Below are 27170 nucleotides of genomic sequence, written 5' to 3' on the forward strand. Positions count from 1 at the left end.
TTCAGGAATGAGCAGAGAGTGTTCAGCAGGAGAAGATAAAAGGTAGGGAGGAGGGGCTTGGAGGAGGGGAGTTGGAAATGTGATAGGTGGAAAGAGGTCAAGGTGAGGGTGATAGGTCGGAGTAGGATGGAGGCGGAGAGGTCAAGAAGAAGACTGCAGATCAGGAAGGCGGTGCCGGGCTGGAGGGATCCGGCTGAGACAAGGTGGGGGGAGGGGGGATGAAGAAACTGGTGAAGTCCAAGTTCATCCCGATTTGAGGTCGGGGTGGAAGGTGTCCACCCCGACCTCAAATTCACCTGGACAGTCTCGGACTCCTCCCTCCCCTTCCTAGACCTTTCTGTTTCTATCTCAGGCGACCGAATCAACACGGACATCTACTACAAACCAACCGACTCCCACAGCTACCTGGACTACACCTCCTCCCATCCTGCCCCCTGTAAAAACGCCATCCCATTCTCCCAATTCCTTCGTCTCCGCCGCATCTGCTCCCAGGAGGACCAGTTCAAAATACGTACAACACAGATGGCCTCCTTCTTCAAGGACCGCAATTTCCCCCCCGACGTGGTCGACGGTGCCCTCCACCGCATCTCCTCCACTTCCCGCTCCTCCGCCCTTGAGCCCCGCCCCTCCAACCGCCACCAGGACAGAACCCCACTGGTCCTCACCTACCACCCCACCAATCTCCATGTACAGCGCATCATCCGCCGTCACTTCCGCCACCTCCAAACAGACCCCAGCACCAAGGATATATTTCCCTCCCCTCCCCTATCAGCTTTCCGTAGAGACCACTCCCTCCGCGACTCCCTTGTCAGATCCACACCCCCCACCGACCCAACCTCCACTCCCGGCACCTTCCCTTGCAACCGCAGGAGGTGCAACACTTGCGCCCACACCTCCCCCCTCACTTCTCTCCAAGGCCCCAAGGGAAACTTCCATATCCGCCACAGATTCACCTGCACCTCCACCCACATCATCTACTGCATCCGCTGCAGCCGGTGTGGCCTCCTCTATATTGGGGATACAGGCCGCCTACTTGCGGAGCGATTCAGAGAGCACCTCTGGGCCACCCGGACGAACCAACCCAACCAACCTGTGGCACAGCATTTCAACTCCCCCTCCCACTCCACCGAGGATATGCAGGTCATTGGACTCATCCACCGCCAAACCACAACAACCCGACGGTCGGAGGAGGAGCGTCTTATCTTCCGACTGGGAACCCTCCAACCGCAGGGGATGAACTTGGACTTCACCAGTTTCTTCATCCCCCCTCCCCCCACCTTGTCTCAGCCGGATCCCTCCAGCCCGGCACCGCCTTCCTGACCTGCAGTCTTCTTCTTGACCTCTCCGCCTCCATCGTACTCCGACCTATCACCCTCACCTTGACCTCTTTCCACCTATCACATTTCCAACTCCCCTCCTCCAAGCCCCTCCTCCCTACCTTTTATCTTCTCCTGCTGAACACTCTCTGCTCATTCCTGAAGAAGGGCCTGTGCCCGAAACGTCGAATCTCCTGTTCCCTGGATGCTGCCTGACCTGCTGTGCTGTTCCAGCAATAAAGTTTCAACTTTGATCTCCAGCATCTGCAGATCTCACTTTCTCCCAGAACACAGTGAAACAGCAACATGACATGCACTAAATGGAAGACCAGACTTCTCACCAGGAAGGCTGTTAGAGGTGGTGACTATTTATTTCTGGAATGTGGAAGGAGGAACCTAACTAATCATAAAAAACCATGGCAGCTGTCTCTGATCAGTTGAAACATGTTAAGGCATTTGCCTCCCTATTCTTAATTATTAATTTTAATAATTTCTTGCCAATAGATTTCAGACTAGCTCGTAATTTATTATCTGTTTTTGCTTTCTTATCTTTCTTATATACCACAGTGCAGGGCATTTTCCAATTAAGCAAATGATTCACACATTGAGACAATATTGAAGGACTGTTGTTAAGGTATTTCGGGAGGAATATTTGAAGGAATATGGGCCAAATGCAGGCAGTTTGGGATTATGGTTGGCATGGACTAGTTGGACTGAATGGTCTGTTTCCGTGCTGTATGACTCTATGACACTGCCCCAACCTACTTCATTTTTAGATGGAAACTACCTGGTTTTGGGGATTTGCCATGTTTTAATACACCAATTTTCTCTAGTGTTGTTTTCTTGCTCACCTTAATTTTGTTGAATCACATCTGTGATCCACTAGCAGCCTCTTTGAACTAAACACTGATGCAAAGTCATTTCAACATATCCGACATTTCCCTGTTGTCATTGGGAGCATCATCATTATCAAGGATCATCGGGCCCACACTGCTACAGGCTGCACTATTTCTCAAATGCACTTAGAGAAGTTATCAGATTGGTTATTACACCCTTTGTGAATTGCTTCCATTCTCCCTTTAATAGCTCGAACCCTTTGCTTTATCACCCATTGTTGCTCTTTGCATTCGCCAGGATCTATGCTGATTTTTTTTGCATTTTTCTCTGTTTTGCCTTTTACTTTCATTTTCTATCTTATCTCTCTGGTTGTCTGTGATTGTCATTTCTTTGGGAAAAGAACCCTTATCCATTAGGTATGTGAGTTGGTTCTGTGTCATATTGAATTCCTTTTTGAAAACCTCTCACTTATTCCCTGTTCTTTACTGCATTAGTATATTTCCTCACCTTTCTGAGGACCATCTGTTTCATCCCATCAAAGCCAATCTTATCAAAATCTAGAGTAATAGAAGTTATTTGATCTTGCACATTTTCAAACAAATTGTTGAACTTTGTTAGCTTCCTAGTGGGCCATATTATAATCACAAGTGGACAGGCAGGAGGCTGGAGGAACACAGCAAGCCAGGCAGCATCAGGAGGTGGAAAAGACAACGTTTCAGGTCCTGAAGAAAGGTTACACCTGAAACATCGACTTCTCTGCCTGCTGATGCTGCCAGGGTGCTGTGTTCTTCCACCTTCCTGCCTGTCTGCATTGAATTCCAGCATCTGCAATTTTATTTTGTCTTTAATATTAAAATCAGTTTTTCTTTATTCTGGAATGGGATTTTGGCGTCATTGGCAAGACTAGAATTTTTTGCCTAACCCAAATTGCCCTTGAACTGATTGTCTTGGAATTGAGGAAGGGTCACTCGACCCGAAATGTTAACTCTGATTTCTCTCCAGAGATGCTGCCAGAGCTGCTGAGCTTTTCCAGCAATTTCTGCTTTTGTTTCAAATTTCCAGCATGTGCAATTCTTTCTTTTTTTTAACTTTGATGAATTGTTTCAATTGGAGATGTTGTGCATTAAACGTGGCTATAGGTTATTAAAAATAATACTCGTCAAAAGTCAGAAAGTGGACAGACTGAGTAATCAAAGTCAGCCAACATGTCTCCTCTTGTTTTTTCAATACATTCAGCTGCACCAAAGTAAAGGTTAGGGCAAGCAGAATTCAAACGGGGATCAGTACAGAGAGAGAGAGAGAGAAAAAGAGAGAGACAGCAGCAGTTAACCTGAAAAGAATTACTGTCCACACAATTGTGGAGTTTGAAAAAGTGAACTCTGCAGGATTGTAGTGAGTAAAAAAATAATTATAAGTTCAACACCATACGACAAGAATAGATATTGAGAAATCGAGGTTGAGTTAGAGCCACGTGAGAAAAATTGAGAGGCAGAAGCACTCAGCTGGACAGACCCAAACAGATTCAAACAGAAAATTCAAGCAGAGATAAATTGTGCTGAATGATTTACTGGCTGCACAAGAGACTCCCCATTGAAATTACAATGAATGAACACCAGAAGAGAAGAGGATTTTACAATTGATCACAAGTTAAGAATACATTTTTCATTAAAATTTCACAAAGATCCTATTGACAGAATTTCCATACTGACATGGGCTTCTGGTAAATCAGGCCTTTTCCTGTATCTTGCCCCTCTATGCTGTTCCAAGTACGGACCCCAATCAGGGGCTGATTTGAAAGCGGCAGTAAATTTCTGCGAAAGGAAAAGCAAAAGTATTTTGACCTAATTTTAACCAAATCATTAACCCCTAACCAGAGAAAAGAATCCCAGTCTCAATCATTTTATTTTGCAATGAGGATGTCAATCCCTGCTCCAGGATTCCTGACCAGTCCGGGAGTCCTAGTGACAGCTCCTACCTGTTCGTGTAAAGCTCTATATTTAAGGGGATCTGAGGAGCAGTTGGAATGGCTGTGTCCTAGTTTCCTTGGGAAAGCAGAAGAACGATGACACAAAGGTATGAGAAAGCTGCCCCTGTCCCAACCCTCCATCCCACCCCATTCTGACTCATTTCCCAACACTCAAGGTTAAGGGGAGGCTAGAGGGAGGGATTGCTCCCCATGGAGAGAACAAGGGGCCAGCTGCCTTATTGTGGCTGGAGTTTGCAGAAACAGTGAGCAGCAGTAGGGTAGGACATTGGAGAAAATATAGCTGTGTAAATCACTGCCCAATAAAAGGACAGATGGCACTGAATGTAGTATTTTGCAGTGAGAAAGAGTTCATTCATAAAGTAGAAGTAAAGAAATAGTGGGGATAGAGTAATTATATGTCAGAATTTTATAATTTATTTTGAGATTGTGGGTGGATGTGAGAGTGAGAGGGAATTGTGGGTGTGAGAGTGAGAGGGGTTGTTGAGTGTGAGAGAGAGGGTGGTTAGTGGGTGTGAGAGTGAGGGGGATTGCTGGTTGTGAGAGTGAGGGGGGTTGGTGGTTGTGAGAGTGAGGGGGGGGGTTGGTGGGTGTGAGAGTGAGAGGGGTTGTTGAGTGTGACAGAGAGGGGGTTGGTGGGTGTGAGAGTGAGGGCGGTTGTTGAGTGTGAGAGAGAGGGGGTTGGTGGGTGTGAGAGTGAGAAGGGTTGTTGAGTGTGAGAGAGAGGGGGTTGGGTGTGAGAGTGAGGGCGGTTGTTGAGTGTGAGAGAGAGGGGGTTGGTGGGTGTGAGTGAGAGGGGTTGTTGAGTGTGACAGAGAGGGGGTTAGTGGGTGTGAGAGTGAAGGGGATTGCTGGTTGTGAGTGAGGGGGTTGGTGGGTATGAGAGTGAGGCAAGTTGATGGGTGTGAGAGTGAGGGGGGTTTCTGGTTGTGAGAGTGAAAGGGGGTGTTGACTGTGTGAGAGAAGGGGTTGGTAGGTGTGAGAGTGAGGGAGTGGGGTTGGTGGGTGTGAGAGTGAGGGTGTTTGTGAGTGTGTCATAGAGTCATAGAGATGTACAGCACGGAAACAGACCCTTCGGTCCAACCCATCCAGAAATCCTTATCTAATCTAGTCCCATTTGCCAGCACTTGGCCTATATCCCTCTAAACCTTTCCTCTTCATATACGCATCCAGTTGTCTTTTAAATACTGTAATTGTTCAAATCCACCACTTCCTCTGGCAGCTCATTCCATCTATGTATCACCCTCTGTATGAAAAGGTTGCCCCTTTGGTCTCTTTTATATCTTTCCCCTCTCACCCTAAACCTGTGATGTCTAGTTCTGGACTCACTCACCCCTTGTCTATTTACCCTATCCAAGCCCCTCATGATTTTTTAAACCTCTAAAAGGTCACCCCTCAGCCTCTGAAGCTCCAGAGAAAACAGCGCCAAACTGTTTAGCCTCCCCCTGTAGCTCAACCCCTCCAACCCTGGCAACATCCTTGTAAATCTTTTTGCAACCCTTTCAAGTTTCACAACACCCTTCTGATAGGAAGGAGACCAGAATTGCATGCAGCATTCCAAACGTGGCCTAACCAATGTCCTGTACAGCCACAACATGACCTCCCAATGCCTATACTCAATGCTCTGACCAATAAAGGAAAACATATCAAACACCTTCTTCACTATCCTATCTACCTGTGACTCCACTTTCAAGGAACTGTGAAGCTGCACTCCAAGATGTCTTGAGAGTGAGGGTGGTTGGTGGGTGTGAGAGTGAGGGGGTTTGGTGGGTGTGAGAGTCAAGTGGGTTGATGTGTATGAGGATGAGGGGGATTGGTGGGTGCAAGAATGGGGAGGGTTGGTGGGTGTGATGTGAGAGGAGTTGGTGAGTGAGAGGGTGAGGGGGTTTGGTGGCTGTGAGAGTGAGGAGGATTGGTAGGTGTGATGTGAGGGGGGTTGGTGGGTATGACAGTGAGGAGGATAGGTGGGTACAATAGTGATGGGGAAGGTGGTGTGAGAGAGAGGGATTTGCTGGGTTTGTGAGTGAGGGGTGTTGTGGGTATGAGTGTGAGAGGAATTGGCAGGTGTGAGAGTGAGGGGAGTTGGTCGATGTGAGAGTGGGAGGAGTTGTTGGGTGTGAGAGTGAATGAGTTGGTGGGTGTGAGAGTGATGGGTGTGAGAATAAGGTGGTTTGGTAGGTGTGAAAGTGATGGGTGTTGGTGGGTGTGAGAGTGAGGAGAGTTGGTGGGTGTGACAGTAAGGGGGGTTGATGGGTATGAGGATGAAGGGGTTTTGTGAGTATGAGAGTGGGGTTGGTGGGTGTGAGGGTGCGGAGGATTGGTGGGTGTAAGAGTGATGGAGGTTGGTAGGTTTGAGTGAGAGGGGTGTTGATTGGTGCCAGACTGAGGCAGTTTGGTGGGTGTGAGAGTGAGCGGATTTAGTGGGTGTGATAGTGAGGTAGGTTGGTGGGTGTGTGAGTGAGGGGGGTTGGAGGGTGTGTGAGTGAGGGGTCTTGTTGGGTGTGAGTGATGGGGATTATTGCGTGTGAGAGTGAGGCAGCTTAGTGGATGTGAGAGTGAGTGTGGTTGTTGGAAATGAGAGTGAGGGGGGTTGGTGGGTGTGAGTGCGAGCGGGGTTTGGTTGGTGTGAGTATGGGGGGGTTAGTGAGTGTGAGAGTGAGGGGGCTTAGTGGGTGTGAGAGTGAGGGGTGTTGTGCTTGAGAGTATGGGGATTGGTGGATATAAGAGTGAAAGGGTTTGATGGGTGTGAGTGTGATGGGGTTTGGTGGGTGTGAGAATGATGTGGGTCAGTCGGTGTAAATGTGAGTGCGTCAAGAGTGTGGTGCTGGAAAAGCAGGTCAGGCAGCATCCGCAGAGCTGTAAGAATGAGGGGGATTGTTGGGTGTGACTGAGTGGTGTTGGTGGAAGTGAGAGGGAGGAAGATTGGTGGGTGTGAGAGTGAGAGGTATTGGGTGTGAGAGTGAGGGGTGTTGGATGTGAGAATGAGGGGAATTGGTGGGTGTGAGTGATGGGGGTTGGTGCGTGTGAGAGTGAGGGGGTTTAGTGGGCATGAATGTGAGGGTGTTAGTGGGTGTGAGAATGGGGGGCATAGATGGATGTCAGTGATGCAGGTTGGTGCATGTGAAAGTGAGGGGGTTTGGTGGGTGTGAGTAGGGGGTTTGGTAGGTGTGAGAGTTAGGGAGGTCGGTGGGTGTGAGATTGAGGCGGGTGGGTGGGTGTGAGTAAGGGGGCTTTGATGGGTGTGAGTGTGAGGGGGATAGTGCATAGAGATTGAGGGGGGTTGGTAGATGTGAGTGTGATTGGGGTTGGTGGGTGTGGGAGTGAGGGAGCTTGGTGGTAATGAGTGTAAGGAAGTTGGGGTGTGTGCGTGTGTGCGCGCGTGTGTATGTGTATATGTGTGGGTGTGTGCACATGTGTATGTGTGTGTTGTGTGTGTGTTTGTGAGGAGATGGATGAATTTGAGGAGGATGGGTGAGTGTTAGTGGAAGGAGGTGGATGGGTGTGAGAGAGTGTCGGGGTGGGTGAGTGTGAGGAGGTGGGTGAGTTTGAGTATGAGGAGAGTGAATGAGTGTCAGGAGCGGATGGTGGATGTGAGGAGGTGGGTGAGTATGAGTGTGATGAGTGCAAATAAGTGGGTGGCATTGTTGGGTGTGTGAGAGTGAGGGGGTTTGGTGAGTTTGAATGGGGACCATGGTAGAATTGTGAGTGTTGGGGAGGTTAGTGAGAGTGTAAGAGTGTGCATAGATTTTATGATGCACCTTGATGTGACCCAGCACTCTCAGATGAGTTGAACTATTTCAGGCTGAGGCTGTGTCAGGCTAAGTGATTTGCTGCAGACTACATAGCCATGTTTCCCTCCCCTGCCTCTTATTCCTTCAGCATGTTGGGGATGCCAAGCCTACCTTAGCACTTAAATGGCTGGTCCAGTTGGGTGCAAGTCAGACGTTTACTTTGGTTGGGAAATCTGGAACCAGGTGGCTCAATGTAAAAATAAGGGGGAAACGATGAGATTTTCTTTTAACTCAGAGGGTCTGGAATTTCTTCCCACAGAGTCAGTCTTCGAGTATGTTTAAATTAGAGATTGATAGATTTCTGATTACCTGTGGTGTACAGGATTGTGGGTGTAATGTGGATAAAAGGCTTTGAAATGTCTGATCATCCATAACCACATTAAATGGTGAAAAGCCTCGTGCTCTTCCTATGTTCCTAGTGGAAACTATCTTTCCGTGGTGCACTCCTCAAAAAAACATGGGCTCCCTGCTGAAGTGTGCAGCTATTCAACAGTACACTTAAGTGTGCACATTGGAGTACACATGTAACTCTCCTTTAGGTTAGCAGGCAGCATGATATCTGTGTGCTATTTCCATCAAAAGGAACAGACTTGGGTGATTCACATCTGCTCAGCTCATTTTCAACTTGTCCAATTTTTCTCTCTGGAGTTTCTCATTGAAATAACAAATAAATACAGATTAAATTCACTCCAAAAATAAAAATATTGGGAGAATATCTGAAATAAAATCAACATAAACCTTAGAATAATTGTCATTCACCTTCTCCACACTTCTACTGGTGATGCAATTTATATATTGGAGACTTATTCTTTCCTCTTTGAAATTTATTAAGGTGTATCCTTACCTGGTACAAGTTGGAGCCATCAGCTTGAATAATTTTTATTACAGCCACAATAGGGATCCAGATAACAATTATAATAGTCAGACACCAGCCAAATGCTATTACCCAGCCAGGATATCGAGTAGATTCGTACATTGGTGGGACAAACGTCATTAGGGACCAGAAGAAGACCATCTGTTTAAAATTATTACATAAGTCAACACCAAAAATACAGAACAAAATCTAATATGTCAAACATGACTATCTTCAGTTTTGTTCACAGAAACATCGTGTGAAATTACATATCAGAAATTCAAGTAAAGCCTCTTCAGCAAACAAACATTATGTAAGGTGGTTTGTGGTGTATCACCTGAAAAACATCAACATCACGCTGTGTTCGAGTGCTTTTCATGTCCTTCCTATCCATTTCTTTCCCTCTCTTATTCACAACAGCACTTTTCTTTCTCTGATATTTCTCCCATGGCACAATATTTCCAAAACATCTTTATCTGTTTTTATTTGGAATGACACTCTTCATGAGTTCAGGTGAGGGGTGTGGGGTAGGTGATGTAATTATTTTTGGAAAGAGGGCTTCTATATTCAGAATTTTAAGAAATTTTAAAGAATGTGTTCGATTTATATGTTTTTTATTACTTTACTTCTGCATTTACTATTTTAAATGCATTTAGTTTCCAATCACATTTAATCAGTAACTGTCTGTAATGTTGTAAATTTAATTCTACAATATTAATTATTCATGCTCATTAGATTTTTAATGATCAAGCAATATATCAACAATGAAGAACTGAATTGACAACAAAATGTACAGTACAAAAGCAGGCCATTTAACCCAACAGACCTTTTTACTAGTGTTTACACTCCATATAAGTCTCCTCTCACTGGTTCTCCTTGAACTGTACATTTCTTTCTTCCTCATGTACTAACCTGATTCCTCTTGGCTATATCTTTGCCACTTGCTTCAGCTCTTCCCAATAGAAAGTTGCACATTCCATTTGTTTCCCGAGCAAATTCCTTATTGGATTTATTAGGGACCATCTTAGATTTGTGCCTCCTCATTTTTGTCCCTCTCACAGAATGAGAATTTTTCTCAGTGCAAACCTTTGCTTATTTCTAAACTATAACATCATTTTAATTAGTTGACAATAATCTATGTAGTAATAATATAACATCTCCTTACTCCTAATACAAACGGAGAGACAAATAACCAGCAGAGTTTCCACCAGAGCCAGAAAAGCCAATTCCTTTCCCCAATCATCATCTCAATGTCCTTGATGAATCGGTTTGTCCCTGTGAACAAGGAAGCAGAGAGACACCATCACTCGCTCTGTCCTGTCTTCAGGGTGGCTTGTTTACTGTTGAAGTTCATCTTGTACAGGGTATCACTGATGAAAAGGTTAAACCAGAGAAGAGATTGCTCAGGATTTCAAACCAGGGGAGGAACTTGTTCCCTGTCACCAACCCAATTATCGTGAAAATAAAATGTTTCTTTACATCCTGAAGAAGTCTCTCTAAGAAAGGCTCAAGTTTCTGATCTGTACTGAGATGGACAAGACCCTGTTATCAGAATGGGGGAGCATCAAAGGAAGTTCTGTGCAGAGATAAAGAATGGAAGGTGGATTTCAGGAGATCACATGAAACCTCATGAATACACAATCTGTTATGTTTTCCCACCTGCCTGAATGATTGGGGGGAACTGAATGGTTTCTGTAGTAAACAGCAATTGAGCTTGGAATGAAGATGTTTGAACAGGTTCCCCATCAGCAATTAACAGGAATATGCCGGCAGCAAAACTGACCCCAACAACAGCTAACTGTAACCCAGTAATACAAGGTGTTCACATGTGGTTGGACAGATCTTTGACAATTAAAGAAGGTACACTTGCAAATGAGGATCTAAATCACAGGACTCTGGGTAATCCAAGATGGAGGATGGGGAAAAAATTAAGAATGTAAGAGCTGCTCCTTTTTCGAAGTGTTTTCAGTGTTGGAGCTGATTTCCTCACATTTTTGGAGCTGTAATCACTGTTTTATAAGGTGTTGCATTGTTTTGGTACTTTGGAAAAAAAATCAAAACAACAGTACTTTATAAAAGGAGAAATGGAGAGCAGATATGGATAGGATAAATAGACAAAGTCTTTTCCCTGGGATTGGGGAGTCCAGAGTTAGAGGGCATAGATTTAGGGTGAGAGGGGAAAGATATAAAAGAGACCTAAGGGGCAACCTTTTCATGCAGAGGGTGGTACGTGTATGGAATGAGCTGCCAGAGGATGTGGTGGAGGCTGGTACAATTGCAACATTAAAGAGGCATTTGGATGGGTATATGAATAGGCAGGGTTTGGAGGGATATGGGCCAGGTATTGGTAGGTGGGACTAGATTGGGTTGGGATATCTGGTCGGCATGGACAGGTTGGACTGAAGTGTCTGTTTCCATGCTGTACATCTCTATGACTCTATGAGTAAACCTGCTTAGATGTCTGACCAGGCAGTAAACTTGCACTGCTGACTGCCTCTGTTGTTTAGGAACAAGTATCTTTGGACATCAGAGTTCCTTCTAAGAAAAATAAACAAACAGTGGAATTCACCTTGGAGAAACCTGTGTGGGAACTTTACAGCAGGGAAGCAGATAAGTGGAACTTTTTTAGTGTAACCTTACTTTTTTTGTAAATTTATAATAGTGAGTAGAGTGGTTGTTTTTTAGTATATCTTTAATTGAGATCTGTCTCTTGATTGAACCTTAACAATATAAAGCATAGGTACAAAGAGGAGTGCTTTTAGAGTAGTACGACTGTGCTATTTTCTGGGTCTGCAGATTATTAAAGTGTAAAGACGGCCTTTAGTAGAGTGATGTGCTCTTCCTGTTGGATGTGAGAGGTTTTGGAGAAGTTCAATGTTACTGATGATTAAATCTTCGGGAAGTTGGTTTGTTTGCAAATCCTATCAGATGGCATGGATTAGTTGGGGGGCAGTTAGAGGCAATGAGGAATTTATAGGGGCTAGCAGGTGCATCAGGTGACAGATTCAGGAAGGGAGATAAACCTCAGATACAGTCAGGTAGATGGGTTACCTCCAGGAAACATAGAAGAGGGAGGCAGGTAGTGCAGGAGTCTCCTGTGGCTATCCCCATCTCAAATAAATATGCTGTTTTGAAAACATACTTGAAAAACATCACTAGTTACCTGATGAAGGAGCAGTGCTCTGAAAGCTTGTACAGGTAGGCAACACTTTATCTGAAATCCCGAAATCCGAAAAGCTCCAAAATCTGAAGGTTTTTTGTGAAGATTTTATCTCATTAACAAGGTTGTTTGGCATGCAAACAGTTAACCCAACTCCACATGCACTCCGTGTGTATCACTCAGATGTGACATGAGTGGGTATGGCCCAGCACTGGCTGGCCTCAATTCTGTCTCAGGGCCCGTTTCTCATAGTGAGTCTGCTCTTCGGTAAGATTCTTTAAAATTTCACCATCAAACTGTCAATTATTCTCAAATCAAAAAATTTCAAATTCCAAAAGCCAGCTGGAGAGGAGCATTTTGGATAAAGGATTGTGCATCTGTGCTTCCATATAAAGCTGTTGGTCTATAACCTGGTGTTGTGTAATTTTTAACTTTGAAAAATGTAGAGAGTGAATTTACTCTCAGGGGAATATAGCACTGACAGCCAGGTTTCTAGTACCAAGGCTGGCTCTAATATAATGAGAGGTATGTCAGGTTCCAAGCAATCGATTGTGATAGGGGACTTTCTAGTCAGAGACACAGGGAGACACTTCTGCGTCCGACAGCGAGTTGGAATGGTATATTGCCGGTGTAGTGACAGAATCAAGGGTATCTGGGAGAGGGTGCAGAATATTCTCAAAGGGGAGTGCGACCAGCAGGAATAGTTTTACACATTGCAACTAATGTCATAGGAAGAGAAAAGAATGAGGTTCTGAGGAGAGAATATATAGCAAATTAGGCAGCAGGTTAAAAAGTAAGTCCAGATTACTCCCGGTGCTATGAGCTAGAGAGGGTAGGAATAGGAGGATAGAACAGATGAATGCCTGACTGAGGAGCTGGTGCAGGGAGAAGGATTCAGATTTTTGAAATCTCTTCTGGGTAGAAATGACCTGTTTAAGAAGGCTGGATCACACCTGAATTGGATGGGGACTAATATGCTGGCAGGGAGATTTGCTAGAGCTGCTTGGGAGGATTTAAATGAGGAAAGGTGGGTGGGGTTGGGATTACAGGGAGATAATGAAAAAAGGGATCAGTCTGAGACTGGTGCAGTTGAGAGAGGGAGCAAGTCAAAGAGTCAAGCCAGGCAGGAACAAAAAATATGAAGTAGGACTGATAAATTAAATTGCATTTACATTCAATGCAAAATGCCAAACAAGGAAGGCAGATTAACTCAGGGCATGGTTGGGAACATGGGATTGGGATATCATAGCAATTATAGAGACCTGCCTCAGGGATGGACAGAACTGGCAGCTTAATGTTCCAGGATACAAATGTTATAGGAAGGATAGAAATGGGGGTGGGGGGTGAGAGAGGAGGGGGAGTGATGTTTTTGATAAGGGATAACATTATGGCTGTATTTAAGGAGGATATTTCTGGGAGTAAGTCCGGGGAAGTTATTTTGATGAAACTGAGAAATAAGAAAGGGGTGATGACTTTATGTGGATTGTACTATAGCCAGTGGGAAATTGAGAAGCAAATATGTAAGGAGATCTTAGTTATCTGTAAGAATAATACTGTGGTTATGGTAGGGGATTTTAACTTTCCAAACATAGACTGGGACTGCTATGGTGTTAAGCGCTTGGATGGAGAGGAAGTTGTTAAGAGTGTACAAGAAAATCTTTCTGATTCAGAATGTGAATGTACCTATTAGAGAAGGAGCAAAACTTGACATACTCTTGGGAAATAAGAGGTGACTGAGGTGTCCGTGGGGGAGCATTTTGGGGCCAGTGACCATAATTCTATTAGTTTTAAAATAGTGATGGAAAAGGATAGACCAAATATAACAGTTGAAGTTCTAAATTGGAGAAAGGCAAATTTTGACAGTTTTAGGCAAGAACTTTCGAAAGTTGATCGGGGTGGATATTCACAGGTAAAGGGACAATTGGAAAATGGGGAACCTTCAAAAACGAGAAAACGAGAGTTCAGAGACAGTATGTTCCTATTAGGGTGAAGGGCAAGGCTGGTAGGGTATGCTGGATGACGAGGGAAAGTAAGGTTTTGGTCAAAAAAAAGAAAGAAGCATATGTCAGGTATAGATAGAAGGGATCGAGTGCATCCTGAGAAGATTAAAAAGGCATTAGAAGTATACTTAAGAGGGAAACCAGGAGAGCAAAAAGGGGACATCTGATAGCTTTGCCAAATAGGGTCATGGAGAGTCCAAAGGATTTCTACGAGTACATTAAGGACAAACAGGCCACTGGGGAGAGAATAGGGCCCCTCAAAGATCAGCTAGGCTACTTATATGTGGAACTGCAGGAGTTGGACGAGATACTAAACAATGTTTACTGTGGGGAAGGATATGGAAGTTACAGAACTTGGTGAAATAAATAGCGACATCTTGAAAAATATCCACGTTACAGAGGAAGAGATGCTGGACGCCTTAAAATGCATAAAGATGTATAAATCCCCAGGACTTGATTGGGTGTAGCCCAGAATCCTGTGGGAAGCTAGGGAAGTGAGTGCTGGACGCCTTGTATCATCGATAGCCAAGGGAAGGTGCCAGAAGACTGAAGGTTGGTTACTGTGGTGCCATTATTTTACAAACATGTTAAAAAAAATCCAGGGAACTATAGACCTATGAGCATAACATCAGTGGTGGGCAAATTGTTGGAGGGGATCCTGAGGGACAGGAGTTACATGTATTTATAGAATCATAGAATCCGTACAGTGTGGAAACAGGCCACTTGGCCCAACAATTCCACACCAACGCTCCAAAGAGTAACCCACCCAGACCCATTCACCGACTCCATCACTCTACATTTACCCCTGAATAATGCACCTAACCCATACTATAGGCAATTTAGGATGGCCAACTCATCTAATCAGCACATCTTTTGGATTGTGGGAGGAAACTAGAACACCCAGAGGAAACCCATGCAGACATGGGGAGAATATGCAAACTCCACACATGCGGTCCCTGAGGGTGGACTCGAACCCGGGTACCTGGTGCTGTGAGGCAGCAGTGCTAACCACTGAGTCACTTCTCACCCCTTTGGGGGGCATGAATGATTAGGGATAATCAAAATAGTTTTGTGGGTGGGAAATTGTGTCTCACAAACTTGCTTGAGTTTTTCAAGACATAACAAAGAGGATTGATGAGGGCAGAGTGGTAGATGTAGTCGGGATGGACTTCACTAATGCATTCAACAAGTTTCTGCCTGGTAGTCTGGTTAGCATGGTTAGATCACTTGGAAACCAGGGAAAGCTAGCTATTTTGATACCAAAGTGGTTGAACAGGTGTAGGGTTGCTTTCCAGACTGACCAGCGGTGTACCATAAGGATTGGTGCTGGGTCCACTGCTTTTTGTCATTTATATAAATGATTTGGATGTGAACATAGGAGGTACGGTTAGTAAGTTTGCAGATAATACCAAAATTGGAGGTGTAGTGGACAGTCAAGAAGGTTATCTCAGAGTACAAGGGAACATGGATCAGATGGGCTAATGGGCTGAGGAGTGGCAGATGGAGTTCAATTTAGATAAATGTGAGGTGTTGCATTTTGGAAAGGCAAATCAAAGCAAGTTTCTCGGGAGTGTTTCTGAACAAAGAGACCTTGAAGTGCAGGTATGTAGTGCCTTGAAAATAGAGTTGCATGTAGGCAGATAGTGAAGAAGGTGTTTGGTATGCATGCCTCTATTTGTCAGTGCATTGAGTATAGGAGTTGGGAGGTAATGTTTTGGCTGTACAGGATTTGTTTAGTCCATTCTTGGAATATTGCATTAAATTCTAGTCTCCCTCTGTCGGAAAGATGTGAAACTTGAACAGGCTGAGAAAAGAGTTACAAGGCTATTGCCAAGATTGGAGCTTTTAAGCTATAGGGAGTTGCTGAATAGGCTGGGGCTATTTTCCCTGGAGCATCGGAGGCTGAGGGCTAACTTTAAAGAGGTTTATATAATCATGAGGGGCGTGGATAGGGTGAATAGACAATGTCTTTTCCACAGGGTAGGGGAGTCCAAAACTAGAGAGCATAGGTTTAGTGTGAGAAGGGAAAGATTCAAAAGGAACCAAAGGGACAACTTTTTCACACAGAGGATAGTGTGTATATGGAATGAGCTGACAGAAATGTGGTGGAGGCTGGCACAATTGCAGCATTTAAAAGGCACCTGGATGCGTCTATGAATAGGAAGGGTTTAGAGGGATATGGGCCAAGTGTTGGCAAGTGGGAACAGATTAAGACAGGAAATCTGTTCAGCATGGATGAGTTGGACCGAAGGGTCTGGTTCCATGCTGTACAACTCTAATTCTATGACATCTTTCAATTAATTTGTCTTATGTTTTCTGAAGAGACATGAAGATACATGCAAGTAATTCTAACTGCATCATTTTGTGTTGTTTCAGTTCTTTCTCAACTTACCATAAATAGCAACTATACCGAAGAGTTCCTGCAGTGCTGTTAAAATGAGGACCCATCCAATACTGAAATAATCAATTATATGCAGCCAGTAAACTCCAGCCTGAAATTACAATGAGACATGAGTTCTTCAGAAAACGACAGCAGTCTCCTGCACAAAACAGGTGCTTCCTGTGACATAAAAGTTGTGTGCTTCTATTCAGATACAATTTGATCTTGGCCAAGATCTCAGGTTGAAAATGTGTTGCTGGAAAAGCGCAGCATGTCAGGCAGCACCAAGGAGCAGGAGAATCGACGTTTCAGGCATGAGCCCTTCTTCAGGAATTCCTGAAGAAGGACTCATGCCCAAAACTTCGATTCTCCTGCTCCTTGGATGCTGCCTGACCTGCTGCGCTTTTCCAGCAACACATTTTCAGCTCTGATCTCCAGCATCTGCAGTCCTCACTTTCTCCTACAAGATCTCAGGTTCTATATTTAGTAACAGGAGAATGGACAGAGCCACTCAGTCCCACAGCATCATTGTAGGCATCCTTGCAAGAGGATTTGCAGTTAGGTTAAAATCAACTAGGCAAAAGTGAGGACTGCAGATGCTGGAAACCAGAGTTTAGATCAGAGTGGTGCTGGAAAAGCACAGCAGGTTAGGCAGCCTCCGAGGAACAGGAAAATTGACGCTTTGGGCAAAAGCCCTTCATCAGGAATTTGGGCATGGAGTCTCCGGGATGGAGAGATAAATGGGGGGGGGGGGGGGGGGAGGAATTGGTGCGGGTGTCCCGGAGATGTTCCCTGAAGCGCTCTGCGAGGAGGCATCCAGTCTCCCCAATGTAGAGGAGACCGCATCGGGAGCAATGGATACAATAAATGACATTGGTGGATGTGCAGGTAAAACTTTGATGGATATAGAAGGCTCCTTTGGGGCCTTGGATGGAGGTGAGGGAGGTGGTGTGGGTGCAAGTTTTGCAATTCCTGTGGTGGCAGGGGAGGGTGCCAGAATGGGCAGGTGGGTTGTTGGGGGGCCGTGGACCTGACTAGGTAGTCATGAAGGGAACGGTCTTGGTGGAAAGCAGAAAGGGGTGGGGAGGGAAATATATCTCTGGTGGTGGAATCCGTTTGGAGGTGGCGGAAATGTTAGTGGATGATGCGGTTAATGCGAAGGTTGGTAGGGTGAAAAGTGAGGACCGGGGGTTTCTGTCCTTGTTACAGTTGGAGGGGTGGGGTTTGAGGGCAGAGGTGTGGGACGTGAAGGGCATCTTCAACCACATGGGAAGAGAAATTGCAATCTCTCAAGAAAGAGGCCATCTGGTGTGTTCTGTGGTGCAACTGGTCCTCCTGGGAGCAGATCCGGCAGAGGCGGAGGAATTGGGAGTACGGGATAGCATTTTTGCAAGAGGTAGGATGGGAAGAGGTGTAATCCAGGTAGCTGTGGGAGTCGGTGGGTTTGTAAAAAATGTCAGTGTCAAGTCGGTCGTCATTAATGGCGATGGAGATGTCCAGGAAGGGGAGGGAGGTGTCAGAGATGGTCCAGGTGAATTTAAGGTCGGGGTGGAATGTATTGGTGAAGTTGATGAACTGCTCAACCTCCTTGCGGGAGCACGAGGTGGCACCAATGCAGTCATCAATATAGCAACATTGCACATTATCACACAAATGGTAAAATAACTGCTATCAAAATCACAGTCTTTCTTTATTTCTAAATAATTTGAAGCTTTAACTTCCTAGCTACAACAAGCAATATACAAAAACTCAGAACAAATTATCGGAGCAATTTACCTGTGTTACACTCACAAGGCCACACAAATAAAACAACACGCAAATGCCAATTGTCAGAGCAAAGCGCTTTGATCGTAGATATTCCGGAAACCTGTCCAGCAGAATCGTTATGACATTTTCTGGGAAAATGAAAATTGTTATCTGCGATCAGTAATTAATTAAAAAAAACTTACACAGGTACTAAAACTGAGCAGACCAGAGGGGCAGATGGAGACACGTTCCATTTTACCATGAGTCTGCTCTCTCAGTTATTGGAGAGACTCTCAGGCTATCAATCTTTTACAGCATCCAAACCTGAATATTACTACATTTATGGCTAAACCTATTTGCATCAAAGGTAGAGGAGTTTTATGATGCAGAGACTGTTTTTCTGGGATCAACTGAGATTTGGACAGGAAGAGGCAACGTGGATTTAGTCCAACATAGGTACATCTTGTTTAATTCATATGGTTTTGAGTTGACCGACATGAATCCAATTTATGTGAATTTCCAGAAGCATTTGTCTGTGTTTCTCTTAGGACTCACTTGGCCTTATTAGTATCTCTTTGTAATACATAGGAATTTAGTTAAGAGTTAGGAAGGAGAGAGTTTGGAATAATGGGTATTTACTCCAATTGATAGGAAAAAACAAATCCATACATATCTGAGATTTCCACAAAATTTATCATGACTGAGATGAAAGAATGGAAAATGACATATCATGTTTGTTGCTGAAAAGTTGGTTGTTAGTGAGTCTTGGACTGATTGTTGAGTCAGTAGTTAGTTCAGACAGTAAGTAGTGCATTACACATTAAGGAACTGTGACAAAGACATGATCAACGTTTTTGGTAACATGTTTTCTGACAGATATTTTTAATCAACGTGTTCAGAGATGTGCTGGCGCCCTAGGGCTTCTGGCTCAGAGATAGGTATACTATCACTGTGTCAGAAGTGCAATCTGTACAAACACTCATATATACAATTACGATGTGAGTTACTATTCACATGCTCATGGCCAATGTATTCTTTCAACCTTAATGTGACATTTTCTCACTCATTGTGATATTTGTTTTCTTTCACATGTTGTTTTACACACACCCTCACTGCCTCTCACGTCCCTGACAACTGCCTTCTAGTCACACACAAAAATTCAGTCATCTTTCTCTGAATTCCAGCCTCATGCTTGCATGGCCTTTGCTGAGTTTAGGAGAAAGTGAAGACTGCCGATGCTGGAGATCAGAGTTGAAAAGTGTGGCACTGGAAAAGCACAGCCGGTCAGGCAGCATCCAAGGAGCAGGAGAGTCGACCTTTTTGGGCATAATCCCTTCATCAGGAATGTGGGGATGGGGAAAGGGACTGAGACATAAATAGGATGTTGGAGTAAGTATGAGGCTGAGGGAAGATAGCTGGGAAGACGGTAGGTAGATGTAAGTCGGGGTGATGGTGATAGGTTGGATGGGAGGGTAGAGTAGATAGGTGGGAAGTAAGATAGACAGGTAGGGCAGTTCAAGAAGGCAGTGCCAAGTTGGAGGGTTGGATTTGTGATGAGATGGGGGAGAGGGGAAATGAGGAAACTGATGCTGTGTGGTTGGAGGGTCCAAAAGTGGAAGATGAGGCATTCTTCCTCCAGGCATCGGGTGGCTAGAATCTGGCGGTGGAGGCGGCCCAGGACTTGCATGTCCTTGGTGGTGTAGGAGGGGGAGTTAAAGTGGTCAGCCACAGGGCAGTGGGCTGTTTGGTGCAGGTGTCCCAGAGATGTTCCTGAAATGTTCCGCGAGTTGGCGGCCTGTTTCACCAATGTTGAGGAGACCACATCGAGAGCAGAGGACACAGTAGATGACGTGTGTGGAAGTGCAGAAACATTTCTGCCAGATGGGGAAGGATCCTTTAGGGCCTTGGATGGAGGTGATTTGGGAGGTGTGGGTGCAGGTTTTACACCTCTTGCGGTGGCAAGGTAAGGTGGTGGCAGTGGAGGATGGCTTGGTGGGAGGCATGGACCTAATGAGGGAGTCATGGAGGGAATAGTTTCAACTAAATGCTAATAGGGGTAGAGAGGGAAATATATCTTTCGTGGTTGGGTCTGATTGCAGGTGGCAGAAGTGGCGGAGGACATTGCACTGAACCCAGAGATTAGTAAGGTGGAAGGTGAAGAGTGGGGTGGGGGTTGGTGGTGGTGGTGGGGGTTCTATCTCTGTTGTGGTTAGAGGGGTGGGGTTCAAGGGTGGAGGTGCAGCAAGTGGAGGAGATGCGTTGGAGGGCATTGTTGATCATGTGGGAGGGGAAACTGCGGTCCTTGAAGTAGGAGTCCATCTGGGATGTCTTGGAGTGGAATTACTTCTCCTGGGAGCAGATACAGTGAAAACATTGGGAGTAAGGGATAGCATTGTTACAGGAGGTGGGTGGAAGGAGGTGTCGTCCAGGTAGCTGTGGGAGTCGGTGGGTTTGAAGTAGTTGTCTGTGTTGAATCAGTTGCCGGAGATGGAGACAAGAGAGGTCCAGGAAGGAGAGGGAGGTGTCCGAGATGGTGCAGGTGAACCTGCAGGTCAGGGTGGAAGGAGTTTGTGAAGTTGGTGAACTGTTCAACCACCTCGTGGGAGCATGAGGTGGTGCTGATACAGTCATTAATGTAGTGGAGGAAAAGGTGGGGAATGGTGCCAGTGTAACTGCAGAAGATGGACTGTTCCAAGTATCTGAAAAAGACACAGGCATAGCTGGGGCCCATGTAGGTGCCCGTGGCTACCCCTTTGGTCTGAAGGAAGTGGGAGGATTTGAAGGAGAAGTTGTTGAGGGTGAGGACCAGTTCAGCCAATCGAATGAGTGTTGGTGGAGGGGTATTGGATGGATTGGTGGGAGAGGATGAAATGGAGGGCTTGGAGGCCTTTGCCATGGTGGATGGACATGTAAAGAGACTGGATTTCCTGGACCAAGGGACCTACTAAGCCTATTTCAAACCTACGGACTCCCACAGCTACCTGGACTACACGTCCTCCCACTGCGTCCTCCTGTAAAAACACTATCCCTTTCTCTCAATTCCTCCACATCTGCCATATCTGCTCCCAGGAAGAATAATGCCATTCCAGGACATCCCAGATGGCTTCCTATTTCCAGGACCACAATTTCCCCTCCCATGTGATCAACAATGTCCTCCAGCTCATCTCCTTCAATTCCCGCACCTCCGCCCTAGAACCCTACCCCTTCAACAGCAACAAAGATAGATCCCTCCTGGTCTTCACTTTTCACCCCAGCAATCTCCAAATAAAATGTATTATGCTCCGTCATTTCCGCCACCTACAGTCAGACTACACGAACAGAGACATATTTCCCTTCCCACCCCTATCTGTGTTCTGCAGAGACCATTCCCCCCGTGTCTCCCTCATTAGGTCCATGGCCCTCACCAACCCACCCTCCACTCCTGGCACATTCCATTGCCACCACAAAAGGTGTAAAACCTGCGGCCACACCACCCCCCCTCACCTCTGTCTAAGGCCCTAAAGGATCCTTCCACATCCGGCAGAGATTTTTCTGCATTTACCCACACATCGTCTAGACTGTATGCTGCTCTCAATGTGGTCTCCTCTACGTTGAGGAGACAGGATGCCAACTCGCGGAACGTTTCAGGTAACGTCTCTGGGATACACGCACCAAACAACCCCACTGCCCTGTGGCTGACTACTTCAATTCCCCCTCCACTCCACCAAGGACATGCAAGTCCTCAGCCTCCTCTATCACCAAATCCAAGCCACCCGAAGCCTGGAGGAAGAACACCTCATTTTCTGCCTTAGGACCCTCCAACCACACGGCATCATTGTTGATTTCACCAGTTTCCTCATCTCCCCTTCCCCCACATCATTCCAGATCCAACCCTTCAACTCAGCACCACCCTCTTAACCATGTCCTCCCTGTCCATCTTCCTTCCCACCTCTCTGCTCCACTCTCCACTCTGAACTATCATCACCCTCACCTGCATCTACCTATCGCCTTCCCAGCTACCTTCCCCGCATCCCCACCCCCACCCCCACCCCATCCTCCTATTAATCTCTCAGCCCCCTTCTCCCACCCCCACATTCCTGACGATGGGCTTATGCCTGAAATGTCGATCCTCCTGCTCCTCGGATGCTCCCTGACCGGCTGTGCTTTTCCAATGCCACACTTTTCAACTACATTGAGTTTCGTAGCATTTGGTTCTTTCTGAATTTCCAGCTCAAGATCTGGATCATTCAAATGTGTCCAACAATTAAAAATAAGATCCCTCCTATTTTTATCTATAGTAGCTTCCACAGTATGTACTAAATAAGATCTCTGTTGATTGTCAACTACTCCTTTCTTACCCTAGTCTTGAACTCACACCTTCTCCCCTTTCATCAATTTGAGATACTTACTGTTATGGTGATTCCGAATATAGTTAGACAACTGCATTTGATTAGACTTTTCTTTTTCTCGAATTCTTTGAAAATCTTGGACTTTGGGCACTGGACACAATTTTTTGTACAGAACAGGGGCGGTGTTTGGAGTTTTCTACCCATTGTTTTGAATATTCAGGAGACATGAATGAATTGCCTTCCTTTCCTCACATCCACAGAACATAGAACATTACCAGCCTTTGGCGACTGTCTGTGTGGAGTTTGCACATTTTCCCCGTGTTTGCATGAGTTTGCTGCAGTTTCCTCCCACAACCCAAAAGATTAGGTGAATTGACCTTTCTAAATGGCCCACAGTGTTCAGGAATGTATAGGTTAGGTGCATGAGAGTGGTGAATGGGTCTGGGTGGGATACTCTTCGGAGGGTCGGTGTGGACTTGTTGGGTCGAAGGGCCTGTTTCCACACAAGTAGGGATTCTAATTACAGTTCAGCACAGGCTCTTCAGCCCTCGATGTTGCGCCGAACTGTGAAACCAATTTGAAGCCTATCTGAGACAATTCCATTTTCATCCATATGTTTATCCAATGACCATTTAAATGCCTGTAAATTTGGCGAGTCTACGACTGTTGCAGGCAGTGCCTTCCAAGCTCCTACTACTCTCTGAGTAAAGAAACTACTTCTGACATCTGTCCTATATCTATCACCCCTAAATTTAAAATTATGCCCCCACGTGCTAGCCATCTCCACCTGAAGAAAAACGCTCTCACTGTCCACCCTATCTAATCCTCTGAACATCTTATATATCTCAAATAAGTCACCTCTCAACCTTCTTCTCTCCAATGAAAAGAGCCTTAAGTCCCTCAGCCTTTCCTCCCTCCATACCTGGCAACATTCTAGTAAATCTCCTCTGCACCCTTTCCCAGGCTTCTATGTCCTTCCTATAATGTGGTGACCAAAACTGTATGCAATACTCCAAGTCCGGCTGCACCAGAGTTTTGTATAGTTGCAGCATGACCTCATGGTTCCGAAACTCAATCCCTCCACCTATAAAAGCTAAAACACCATATGCCTACTTAACAACCTGAGTGGCAACTTTCAGGCATCTACGTATATGGACACTGAGATCTCTCGGCTCATCCACACTACCAAGAATCTTACCATTAGCCCAGTACTCTGCTTTCCTGTTGCTCCTTCTAAAGTGAATCACTTCACACTTTTTTGCATTAAACTCTATTTGCCACCTCTCAGCCCAGCTCTGCAGCTTATTTATGTCCCTTGTGACCTGCAACTTCATTCGGCACTATCCACAACTCCACCAACCTTAGTGTAATCTGCAAATTTACTAATCCATCCTTCTATGTCCTCATCCAGGTCGTTTATAAAAAATGACAAACAGCAGTGGACCTAAAAAAGATCCTTGCGGTACACCACTAGTAACTGAACTCCAGGGTGAACATTTCCCATCAAACACTACCCTCTGTTTTCTTTCAGCTAGCCAATTTCTAATCCAAACCACCAAATCACCCTCAATCCCACGCCTCTGTATTTTCTGCAATAGCCTATCATGGGAAATCTTATCAAACATTTGACTGAAATCCATATACACCACATCAACTGCTTTACTCTCATCTACCTGTTTGGTCACCTTTTCAAAGAGTTCAATAAGGTTTGTGAGGCACGACCTACCCTTCACAAAACCATGTCGACGATCCCAAATCAAATGATTCCTCTCTAGATGATTATAAATACTCTCTCTTATAATCCTTTCCAACACTTTACCAACAACAGAAGTAAGGCTCTCTGGTCTATAATTAGCAGGGTTGTCTCTACTCCCCTTCTTGAACAAGGGAATAACATTTGCTATCCTCAGTCTTCTGGCACTATTCCAGACAATGATGACATAAAGATCAAAGCCAAAGGCTCTGCAATCTCCTCCCTGGCTCCCCAGAGAATCCTAGGATACATCCCATCTAGCTCAGGGGACTTACCTACTTTCACACAGTCCAGAATTGCTAACACCTCCTTCTTGTGAACGTCAGTCCCAACTAGTCTAGTAGCCTGTGTCTCAGTACTCTCTTTGACAACATTGTCTTTTTCCGGTGTGAATACTGATGAAAAATATTCATTGAGCATCTCTCCTATCTCCTAGGAATCCACACACAACCTCCCTCTCCTCTCCCTAATCTTATTCTGAAAATGCGTTGCTGGAAAAGCGCAGCAGGTCAGGCAACATCCAAGGAGCACGAGAATCGACATTTCAGGCATGAGCCCTTCTTCAGGAATCAGATTCCTGAATGCTGCCTGACCTGCTGCGCTTTTCCAGCAACACATTTTCAGCTCTGATCTCCAGTATCTGCAGTCCTCACTTTCTCCTAATCTTATTCTAGTTATTCTTTTATTCCTGACATACCTATAGAAAGCCTTAGGGTTTTCCTTGATCCTGTCTGCCAATAACTTCTCATGCCCCCTCCTGGCTCTTCTTAGCTCTCTTTTTAGGTCTTTCCTGGCTAATTTGTAACTCTCAAGTGAGCTAACTGAGCCTTCACGTCTCATCCGAACATAAGCCTTCTTCCTCTTGACAAGAGATTCAACATCTTTAGTAAACTACAGCTCCCTTGATCGACCACGTTCTCCCTCCCAAGATAAAAGTGACACATTATGGTACGGAAGGAGGTGAAGATTGTTGGAAAAATTAAACACTTCATTAAGGAATAATGAGCTCCAGTTCAATGCTTTTTGAGATCTTGACAGGTGAGTTCAGTATATCAGTTACCAAAATCTAATTGTGCTCCTGAATGTAGCTTTTGGAGGAGGCTCTCATGCTTTTAACACATTTCTTGGTTAATAGTCTGTTCCTTCAAGTCAGTCAACTCAGCTTAGTTCCTTGAAATAGTTGCTGTTAACGTATTCTATGTCAAGAGATTATTGTCTCCTGCTAATAGCCATAACAAGATATTTCATCTACAACTTGTAAGGATTCTCATAACGGTATAAACAAATAGGAAATGAGGACCATTTCACATTTCCTGGATGTCTGAGTAACTGCTGCGAGTCTTCATTGAGGGAGTGACTTCCAGGTATGTGTGTTTATCCCACTTGCTTTTGAAATTTCAGAATGTTCTGTGGCCTTTGGCCAATAGGTTCATGAATGGAGTTCAAAGTATCCAATAAGGCCAGGCCAACCCCTTCACTATTGTCATGCCAGGGAGGTATAAACATCCTCAGGCACTGGGTGGAAATCAAGGTGCCAGAAAGTCTGATCGAAATTTCTTCAATACAGATTCCTCAGACTAGTCACAACTGGTTCCCTCTGAACCTTTGTGACCTCTTTGACCTTGGTTTCCACTGTTTTCTATAGCTGACAGATGCTGGTTGCTGTTTAATTTAGTTTGGCCAATCTTCAGGCCAGAATTTTTACAAAGTGTTTGAAGTAGTCATTGGCAAATTGTGGACTCTTATCAAAGGCAATTGAACTCTTAAAGACTTTGGAATCATTTAGAAATGGTAACAGGATGCAATTCTAGAATTCTTGGAGCTCTCAAGTTTATGTGATGCAGGATAACTGTCTGAGCAATGAGGCCACATTCTGCTCTTCCCAACATTGCTGGGGTAGCTATCTCCCAAGGAATTTCCAAGGAATCGTGCCAGCTTCTCCATGAAAGAGGATGGCACGGGGTAATCAGCAGGAGGTTTCCTTGCCCTAGTGTAACCTGAAGCCATAGACTTCATGAGGTTTGGATTCAATGTTGAAAACTCCCAGGGGAACTCCCTATGGACTCGGTACTATTATACCATAATCTCTGCTGGGTTGGTCCTGCCGGAAGGACAGGACATATCCAGGGATGGTGATGGTGGTGTCTGGGATATTATCAGTAAGGTATGATTTTGTAAGTATGACAATGTCAGGTCGTTGATTAACTTGTCTGTGGGACAGCTCTCCCAATTTTGTCACTAGCCCTCTAAAATGGTTGTGAGGAGGACTTTGCAGGATCAACAGGGCTGTTTCTGCCATTGTCTTTTCTGGTGCCTACATTGATGCCAGTGGTCTGTCAGATTTCATTAATACAACTGCGTGGCCTGCTAGGCCATTTCAGAGGGCAATTGAGAGTCAACCACATTGCTGTGGGTCTGGAGTCACATGTATGCCAGACCAAGTGAGGACTACAGATTGTCTTCCCTAAAGGACATTATTGAACCAGATGGGTTTTTCCAACAATTAACAATGGATTCACAGACATCAATAGATTCTTAATTTCATATTTTGTTGAATGAATTCAAATTCCACCACTGCCGAGGGCCTGATTCAAACCTGGGTTTCCAGAAAATTGGTGATATTCTGTCTTCATAGTTAACAATAATACCATTGGGCCATTGCTTCCCCACAATTTTTGAAAGGATGGGGTGACAGTGACACAAAGGTGTTGGGTCTACTGCTTATCATCATTTATATAAGTGATTTGGATGTGAATATCGGAGGTGCGTTAGTATGTTTGCAGATAACACCAAAATTGGAGGTGTAATGGACAGCGAAGAATGTTACCTCAGAATACAATGGGACCTTGATCAGATGGGCCAATGGGCCAATGAGTGGCAGATGGACTTTAATTTAGATAAATGTTGGGTGCTGCATTTTGGAAAGGCAAGTCAGGGCAGGACTTATACACGTAATGGAAAGGTATTGCTGAACAAAGAAACCTTGAAGTGCAGGTTCACAGTTCCTTGAAAGTGGAGACAC

General features: G+C 45.1%; 1 protein-coding gene across 1 annotated transcript in view; it reads right to left on the reverse strand.

Moving 5' to 3' along the window:
- Nucleotides 1–3826: 3826 nt before the first annotated feature.
- Nucleotides 3827–27170, reverse strand: part of LOC122547866 (sodium- and chloride-dependent neutral and basic amino acid transporter B(0+)-like) — an 83901-nt gene continuing 60557 nt past the window's right edge. Inside the window, exons 9-13 of the mRNA XM_087991809.1 lie at nt 18098–18216; nt 16334–16433; nt 9947–10056; nt 8773–8943; nt 3827–3964 (exon numbers count right to left, since the gene is read on the reverse strand). Coding sequence (XP_087847935.1) covers nt 3827–3964; nt 8773–8943; nt 9947–10056; nt 16334–16433; nt 18098–18216 — 638 coding nt within the window. The remainder of the gene's footprint in view (nt 3965–8772; nt 8944–9946; nt 10057–16333; nt 16434–18097; nt 18217–27170) is intronic.

Source organism: Chiloscyllium plagiosum, unplaced genomic scaffold (genome assembly GCF_037043375.1).
Source record: "Chiloscyllium plagiosum isolate Xiang-an unplaced genomic scaffold, Cpla_swu_hap1 HiC_scaffold_11, whole genome shotgun sequence".
Classification (NCBI taxonomy): Eukaryota; Metazoa; Chordata; class Chondrichthyes; order Orectolobiformes; family Hemiscylliidae; genus Chiloscyllium; species Chiloscyllium plagiosum.